This window comes from Alternaria alternata, assembly GCF_001642055.1.
Source record: "Alternaria alternata strain SRC1lrK2f unplaced genomic scaffold CC77scaffold_32, whole genome shotgun sequence".
NCBI lineage: Eukaryota > Fungi > Ascomycota > Dothideomycetes > Pleosporales > Pleosporaceae > Alternaria > Alternaria alternata.
Genome location: NW_017306221.1, coordinates 240,134 through 249,220, shown reverse-complemented (window position 1 = coordinate 249,220; position 9,087 = coordinate 240,134). Strand labels below are relative to the sequence as shown.

The 9,087-nt window shown below is 50.2% G+C and overlaps 3 protein-coding genes across 3 annotated transcripts; all 3 read left to right on the top strand.

The window, feature by feature from the left end:
• The first annotated feature begins 1,906 nt into the window (after window positions 1–1,906).
• Window positions 1,907–6,321, top strand: CC77DRAFT_566672 (hypothetical protein). The gene is made up of 2 exons (XM_018532229.1): window positions 1,907–2,194; window positions 2,271–6,321. The coding sequence occupies exons 1-2, from the start codon at window positions 2,091–2,093 to the stop codon at window positions 6,142–6,144; spliced, it is 3,978 nt and encodes a 1,325-aa protein (XP_018379885.1). The 5' UTR covers window positions 1,907–2,090; the 3' UTR covers window positions 6,145–6,321.
• Window positions 6,281–7,582, top strand: CC77DRAFT_566669 (ankyrin). The gene is made up of 2 exons (XM_018532227.1): window positions 6,281–6,845; window positions 6,909–7,582. Exons 1-2 carry the CDS (start codon window positions 6,499–6,501, stop codon window positions 7,414–7,416), a joined length of 855 nt encoding a protein of 284 aa, XP_018379884.1. The 5' UTR covers window positions 6,281–6,498; the 3' UTR covers window positions 7,417–7,582.
• On the top strand, window positions 7,583–9,001 carry CC77DRAFT_1082713 (hypothetical protein; the record flags this gene model as incomplete). The annotated part of the gene is made up of 2 exons (XM_018529370.1): window positions 7,583–8,126; window positions 8,316–9,001. The coding sequence occupies exons 1-2, from the start codon at window positions 7,748–7,750 to the stop codon at window positions 8,999–9,001; spliced, it is 1,065 nt and encodes a 354-aa protein (XP_018379883.1). The 5' UTR covers window positions 7,583–7,747.
• Window positions 9,002–9,087: the final 86 nt, after the last annotated feature.

Below are 9,087 nucleotides of genomic sequence, written 5' to 3'. Positions count from 1 at the left end.
GTGTTGACGAGTAGACACCAAGCGACGAGGCTGAGGGACAACTTGTCAGCACAGCTTTCCGCACCCCAAAGCAGATTAGACTCCCCCACCTCTACCGCCCGAGCCATCCTTCCGCAGCCGGAAACGGACTGGCGTCATCTTGGCACCACATCTTCTCCGTTCCGCAGCCGCATTGAGATGCGCGAAGGGTTATGCCATGAGAGATTCATTTCCACTGCGCATATCTTGCAGGATCTGGATGCAAACCATCATGTGTATAAATCAGACGATAGGAGCCTGTAATGCAGCGTGCGGTAGAGTAAAGCGCAAAGACTCACTTGGAGCCTATCATTTCCACTCCACAGTTCCTGACTACGTCACTCGAAACAAGCAAGCAATGCCCTGATCATGTGGACCCGTTCAGACATCCTCGCTCTTCTTCAACTTCTCGCCATGATTTTCTTTGCAACAGTTCATGCTGCATGGTGTCTGACCATCCATCGATGTGCGTATTCTCCCTTTTGGCAAGACCATGTACTGATTTTCCCAAAGCTACTATTCGACATAGCGCGCATGTAATCAGACTTGACATGCTGATCGAAACAAAGGCTACACCCAGCCATGGCCGCAACTATCCCTCCAGTATTCTCGCGTACCAACAGGTTCACTAGCGACGTGATGCCTTCGCTGATCTTGGTCTGAGGTGGGGACCTGACAGTCTCGATTCAAGGCATCAGCCTTGAAGGGAACTGGACGGCGCATGCTGGTATAAGTAAGCATAGGCGCGTCTTCTCCTGTGATAGTAGACAGTTTGACGGACTAAGCCTTACTGGTTGAAGAGAAGTTTGTATGTAGACCCTCCGCCGCGATCGCTTCGGGCGTAAAGAGAGTGTCTATGTTGTGATGACGAGGTTCGACGGCTGGATCAAGGTCAGGATGTGTGTCGGTGTGTTTAATGGCGGAAGTCTTTCACGAAACATCAAGTGTCGCTGGATCCATGGCGGAAAGCGGCGAGGGAAGGGGAGCGCAAGCCGTGCGAAGACTAAGGATCGATTGCCCAAGAGGCAAAAAGGTCACGAGCGTCCAGATTGCCAATGCGCCTTTTGCAGCTGTGACTGTATGTCGGAATAAAACCATTCATTCGATACATTTCCTCCTGTCTTCCTTGTCTAGCACTTCTAGCAGGTGGTCTTACATTCAGCACAGACGCACGACAACCTCCCGAGCTCAAGCGTAGTGCTCTGGATAGAATGTTAGTATAACAATCCACAAGTTGACTGATTTTTAATAAGATACATAAGCTCTCAACGCATCTACTGCTTGCCACAGCGAGGCGGTCGCGTAACGCTCATAAGAAACTAACGTATTGCACGGTAAGCTAAACTATTTTCTAAAAGACGTTAGGAGAGAATAGACTTTATAGATCAAGGCTACAATTCTAAGAATATCTATTCTTCTGACTTGTTGTTGAGGTTTTTGTGTTGGGGAGTATCTGTGGCGTCTCGTCACGCAGGGTGTCCTGCTACCCAGGGATAGACGTTAGTTTGCAGTGCTGCAGATGTACTCGCTTGTGCATTACAAGGCTGAGATGCGGGCCTATGCGATGCATGAACTGGAGCACGCTTAGAGCCACGACCGGTTCGCTGCCGAAGATCAAAGTAAATATGGTGGGGCAACGTTCGCGATCTGTGGCCACTCATCGAACATGAAGTTACGCCTGAATCCGTACGTGATGAAAAGCTTTAGAGCGCTGGTTCGGGCAAGTAATAAACTTCACTAACGCATGCCGAAATTGCATGATAAGATGGGCGCGAGTTACAACCTTGCTAGCGCAAAGCTGAGCGCCAGCAGGGTAGCGAGGCCCCGCTTTTTTCATCGTCACTCATTCGTGGCCGGCAGCTCCGCTGCCTCGTCGCGTCGTTTTCCACAAAGCTGAGCGCCATCCGTCGTTGCCGCGGAGGAGCCATGCGGAAACACGAACACTAGTGGCAGATTGGAACCCTCACTTCTGTCGCCACGTACAACATTCTCGCCCAGCACCATACTCTGGACTACCATCGTATCGAGAACACCTGCGGAGCGCAAGCACATTCCATCCTGTCGGTACCGTCATGGACAACGTACTGCCTGTACGTGCTTGCCTCAAGCCAGGTCGCACGTGGGAGTCTCGGAAAGCCGTTCGTGGCGAGAACAAGCGGGAGCAGCAATTTTACCGGTAGGCATCCAATCATCCTTTGGGTCGAATGTCCGTTTAACAATTCTTCTTTGACGGCGCTAATAGTGCTATTAAGATACTATGGCCCATTCCGAGAGATGTCTGATTATGGTCCTCAATACTGCGACGTCCGCAATCCTGACGCCAGAGCCAAACACAAAGCTGTCTCATGTCCCGATAAAATTCTTACAGCCTTCTGCCAGCTAGGTGCTCTAAGGCTGAGGGCTCGCCGTTGTTTGATTTTCTTTTTTGATGTCAATCACGCCTACATCATGGCTGAGGCGACGCAAACGCTATCGCTCGAAGATGATACGATACACGAACCCGGAGATGAGGTCTGGATGGGCCACTCTGTTATTCCTCGCGATGTTGCCTGTTGCGAGACTACCGTCAATCTTCCATCATTTCCTATCTCCGCTGCTGCAGATAGCGACATCAAGAAAAGCGCGTTCGTAGTAAATGACCTGACCAAGCACCCGGACCTATCTACGAGACCATACGTTACTAGATTTCCCAATGGTCGTTTCTATGCCGGTGTGCCCATAACTACGCCATCTGGCATCAATATTGGCGCATACTGCATCCTCGACGACAAGGTTCGAGATGGGGTTTCGGACAAGGATCTCATCTTTCTGCGCGACATGTCGAAAACGGTCATGACCCATCTCGAGGCTGTGCGTGCTCTTGCCGAGCGACAGCAAACCAATCGTATGGTGGGTGGACTTGGAGACTTTGTGCGTGGTGGGGCTTCGGATGCGGGTCGTACAGCGCCGTCAGCAACCAATACACCTCCGAAAGAGGTTGGTGTAGAAGCCCAAAATCCCCACGCTGTTGAGTATCGCCTGCCCGATGCATTGGTTGATGCTACGGGAACGCCCGCCACGCCATCTCCGCAGTCGTTAGCGGATTACTTTGTTATTCAGCATCAACCAAGCCCACTGACAGGCCACGCTGAAATACTTGAAAAGGATGCTGTTTCTCTACGACAATCAGGCGACTGCAGCGGAATCCCTTCCGCAAACTATCAGAAACATGGTTTACCCGATCGATTGGTGCGGACAGATTCTGGAAGTGTACCAAGTTTTACTGCTTCTCCGATGGAAAACTCGACGGTTCGTCCACCGCCTCGTCCGCGAGAGAGTGCCGACGGTTCAAAGAGTACGTATCAACGTGCTGCTGAAATTCTTTGTCAATCGCTCAACATTGATGGAGTTGCCTTTCTTGACACGTCTGTTCGAGTATTTGGCGGGTTGAGCAACGACCAGAATGCTGAATCTGTCGAAGGCAGTACTGCTGAGAGCGGCGATTCGACAGGCACCTTTTCACATTCAGAGTCTGCAGCTGAGCCACGAGTCAAGCGCGCAAGAGTCTGCCAGGTGTTGGGTTGTGCACAAACTGTGCGTAACGATATGCTGGAGATGAATCATCCCAAAAACCTGCCTCCCAAAAAGTTGACGGAAGTGTTCTTACGTAAGCTTATGAATCGTAATCCGCACGGAAAAATCTGGACTTTTGACGAAGGCCTCAAAACACATTCGGAAGATGGCTTTTCTTCAGACGAATCTGGCGCCGGTATCGACGCTGCTGCAGCGCTATCACCGAGTGTTAAGCAACGTAAAGCCATCCGTAGAGATCGAAAGAGTGACGGAGAGATTTTGCAAGCGGCATTCCCCGGGGCGCGATGCATAGCACTCAGTGGCATTTGGGATTATACGCGAAAACGGTGGGTAGTTGCGGGTCTGTACTGGACTCTTGATCCGTTCAGGACTATTGTCAAAGAAACAGAGATGCAATTCGTTGCTGCCTTCTGTGACATCATCGTTGCCGAAACCAAACGTCTTGAAGTGGTCGGAACCGACAAAGCAAAGTCAGACTTCATTTCAAGCATATCTCATGAGCTCCGCTCTCCGCTGCATGGTATTCTTGGATCATGCGAGTTATTGTCGGATCGCGGGCTAGATGATACAGCAATGACGTTTCTCGAACAAATAGATTCATGCGGTCGCACGTTGCTTGAAATCATCGAGCACCTGCTTGATTTCGCAAATATCAAGAGTCAGCGATTGAGAAAGGGTTCTGTCAAGAGCTCAACAATCAGTCGGAAGTTTTTACCATCCACCGGAAGTTCTTCTGCCGATGATCTAGAAGCACTACAAAAGAGCGTCGCACTAGATGCTCTAACCGAAGACACCATCGTATCCTCTATATACTCATTTTACTATGGTCAAAGAGTCCACAAGCACACTCACCCATCGGTCATTCTTGACATTGATCGTTCTGACGGCAAGGCTTGGACATGCAGCTTAGCGACAGGCGGCTGGAAGCGGATTTGCATAAACCTCGTCACCAACGCACTCAAGTACACACCTTCCGGTTTCATTCGGGTCTCTCTAAAGCAAGAGCCCAAGCCAGGATCACGTCGGCGCTTCAATGCTTTGCTTACTGTCTCCGACACTGGTATAGGCATGTCGAAGCAGTTTCAGAGCGATCGTCTTTTCCATGACTTTTCTCAAGAAGATACGTTGTCCGATGGTTTAGGTCTTGGTCTGCACATGGTCTCGCGGATAGTATATGCAATGGGTGGCAAGATTGAAGTCGTAAGCAATGGAAAGGGCACAGGCACTTGTGTCACTGTACTTGTGCCGTTAGAGCATAGCCAGAACAGTTCGCATCGCAGTGACTCTTGGGACAAGGAAATTGTTACTTCCCCAAATGTCTTTGGAGTTCTAAAGGTCGGTCTTGTCACAGGGACAGACGTCTCAGCAGATCTTGAGAACTCTCCGACGACAGCACTATCTTCATTGGCGATCGCTTCTGTCGAAAACAATCTCAAGTTCATGGGCGTACAATCCGAGCGATGCAAGTGGCAAAGCGTCAGTTCATACGACCTGATAATCGTCATGGAAGCTGAACTAGCTGGATGCCTTGCGACACTACGAAACAGCAGTGCTGCGGATGATCGCCATGCAAAGAGTGCCGACGGTCTTGCACCCGTGCTTGTTATATGCAACCACAATCCAAGTGCACGGATACTACGAGACTTGTGGACAACGGACGATCTCCGGTCTTATGTAACCATGGAACATATTGCTCTACCATGTGGCATCAAACAGATCAGTCAAGCGATCTCGTCCGTTTTACGTCAGCACGAGAAGCGTAAGATGGCAGGATTGGACATGGTAGAAGTTTATCAAGAGTCTAGAAGGGAGAGCTTAGCAGACGGTGTGGCACTACGTGACATCGGAACTAACAGTCAACCTCAACTACCATCGTTTGCTCCAGTATGGGCGACGACTGATATCACTTTCGTAGAGCAGGGCTGGGCTGATTCAACGTGGTCGACTTATAAGTCAGCACATGTGCTTCCAGTACAATCATCGCCAGCAGAAGCTCAGCTTTTCTCCTCATCGAGCCGTCGCACATCGGCCCCCCAGGCTGATCTGGACTCACAGTCTGCACAGATTCCGGGACCGGGTACCCCTTCAACCGAAGTCACATCTGCACTTGGACTTCTCACCCAAATTCCAATCTTACTACTTGTCGATGATAACAACATCAATCTCAGGCTTCTCTCTACATTCGCTAAGAAGTACAAGTACTCGCATATCCTCGCGGAAAACGGACAGCTTGCTCTTGACGCCTTCGAGAACGCTCACAGAAATCTCAGCTCGTGTAACAGCAACGAGGCGCAAAACGTTCGCACAGTAAGAACCGGTATGCCAAATATAATCATTATGGACATCAACATGCCTGTCATGGACGGTTATGAAGCCGTTCAGCGGATCCGCATTTACGAGAAAAAGCATCGTTTAATGGCGTCCAAGATAATCGCTGTGACTGCTTTACAGTCGGAGGCTGCGCGAGCTGAGGCAATTGGTAGTGGCTTTGATATGTTCTTAAGCAAGCCGCTTAAACTGAAGGACCTAGCGAAGCTTATCGAAGTATGTTGATTAGGTAGGCCAGCAACCCTCTTTATTGTTACAATGTAACAAGGAAGTGTTCCTCCTTGACGCAGGTCGCATGGTAAGAGACTATCGGGTGTTCACATCAGAAGAAAAGGATCAGTGCGGGGCGCTGATCATGCGATCTGACATCCCGCCAAGGCTTGCCATCCGGGATGGCAGCCAGAGCTGGGGCTGTGACTATGGTACGCCTTATACGACCTGACTGCGCGACACTAAAGAGACCGCGTCTTAACAAGACTTCCCGCCTTCGACTTCTTCCCTCCAACCCATTACCATTTTGCCAGCTTGATCCCATTTGCCAAGCCCGCAATACTCGATTTCCTCCACATCACTCAAGCAATGACTGATAACGACGATAACTTCAATACGCAAATGCTTGCCGCTATCGAGTCTAACGACATCGCTATCCTACAAGATATGCTGTCGACACGCGAGGCCGAAGGTCCTAATGCTTTGCACCGGGGTCAGGGATTGACCGAGGCCCTCAGCACAGCATTAGAGCTAGCCCAGTTCGATATAGCCGAGGAGCTTTTCAAGCGTGGTGCTAGGTGGGGTGATAGCACCATCATGTACGTCTCAGAAGGGGCACGTGAGGAAAACGGGTGGAATACGAAAGCCATCGATGTGGCGCTAGCGCACGGTTGGGATGTCAACGAGCACTTTGACCATATTGGCAGCGCTCTCGTGTAAGCCTTTCGCTACCCTTCTCGACACCGTTTGGCGCGCAGAAATAACTGAAAGGTAAACAGACACCTTGTCAGTATGACGGAGACAGGCCCAGAATATCCCGATGGCGATACAGCTGCCCTAAAAATTGCTGCGCATCTATTATCAAAAGGCGCCGAGGTGGACGAGGGTACTCAGACGAGCAACAACCCACTAGAATTGGCCTGTATGAACGGTGATAGGCATATGGCAGCGCTATTATTAGCACATGACGCATCGCTGGAAAAGGCGCCCAAGGCACTCCTTAATGCTGCCAGAAACGGCAACATTGACATTATGCAGCAGTTGCTAGATCGCGGCGCTGATGTCAATGCACATCTGTATGGAGACTTGGAGACAATTCCTGCGCACCGACGGGACAAAGGTTGGGGCTCCGCGCTACATTGTGCTGTTAAGGACCACCGTACTAAGGCAGTCTCATTTCTCTTAGAGAAAGGCGCGGATAAGGAGTACAGGAACAGGGTGGGGTTGACGGCTTTGGATTTTGCTCGCGAATTAGGACAGGAGGACATTGTGCGGTTGTTAGAGTAGAGTGATGACCACTTATGCAATCATCTATCCTGAACAGCACTATTCACCATTCCTAGTACCCGAAGAGAAGTAGTTGCAGGCTACCAATTTTGCAGCTGTGACTATATGTCAGAATGAAACTATTCACTCAATACATTTCTTCTGGTTGCGACCACAAGGTACTACTCCTTGGTGAAAATGCCAACGCTGCAGGCGCATACTCGGCAGCTTTCAAATAGCGACCTGTCTATTCTCAGCCGCAACGGATTCCTCCTCACCAAGCAACTGACAGCCGGAATAATTTCAACCAGTCCAAGCTCCAAGAGTACGTCGCTCCGCCTTTGATACACACATGCCTCTCCACGACCAATCCATCATGCAAGCCCATGAAGAAGCCCTAGCCTTACTTACGAGCACGCCTCAAAAGACATCCCATGCATCGATGGAGAACCTCCTGAGCATTTATGGCGCACAACAGGGATGTAATCTATCACGTGAGTCTGTTGACACTATCCAGCGCAAAACGATTCTGGAGGAGCTCTCGCAGATCTTGCATCTGCGTGGTCGTTTGCAGCAGATGGGCGCTACATTTTCCGACCAGGGAGAGATGCTGACCTATGGGAACCCATCTTCACCCAAGGAGTTTGAAGCCATGATACGTCTCGGTCCATTATACGATGATCAGTGGAATTCTTTCTTCATTGAGACCTACGAACCGTCTGACAGTGGAGGTAAGAATGCGCAACTATGGGCTGGTTTACGTACCTTGAAAAAACTTCTTCGGAATGAGGGCGTAGTGTTCGGCCGACAACACCAGCGGTATTCGTTTGGCGATTCAAGCACGAAACTGCGAAGATTATGTTGCGCGTATGATGAGTTACGAAATGAATGGCTAGTAATGCTACGAACAAGCCTTCCAGCACAAAATGACGCACAACTATCGACCCTTCTTGGAGAGGAGTCGTCGAGCGAAGGCGACTCAGAATCCAGCGACGATGATAATCAAAGATTGTACGCAACAGTGATTCTTGGTACGGAAGCGCCCCGAGACGTCACCAGTCGACCTGTGATTCGGCATCACCGCAGGAGTAGCGTACCACACAACATTGGTTGGCGTTTCAGTGACGATTCTATACCGAGATCTCGCAAGAACGCTGCCTGGAGGTCTAGTGACGATTTGAGCTTGGTACCAGAATGGAGCGATGTTGAACATGCCGACGCTCAGGGCCCGCAAGATGTGTCATCTGTGCCGATATTCAGGAACTGTAGTCTCAAGCGAGTTAACGCCTTGCATGGAGATGCCAGACCAGTAACAGCTCCATCATCTTTTCCCACCAATTCGACACTATATGGCGCATCGCCGTTACAAGTAAGCCATACAGCTTCTCATCTTACCCAATCGCGCGCAATACCGCCGCTGAAGAACGTGAACCCACAGAGCAGGTTACCTCCTGGCGATATCGTGTCGAACGCAGTAGGAGACAAGGTGATATCTGGAGATGTAGCGAAGGCAACCCCAGTACAAGAGGCCGCCAAAGAAGACCGAAAGCATAAAACATGGGGTAGGGTACGCCGTTGGTTCCGGAATCCTTTCAGACGAGGATAGTGCAGCGTAATGCTGTATTCGTGCCAACGTTTATTGCTCATGCTCTTGACAGTTTACAGCCGGAAGCGAAAATAAGATTGCATGTT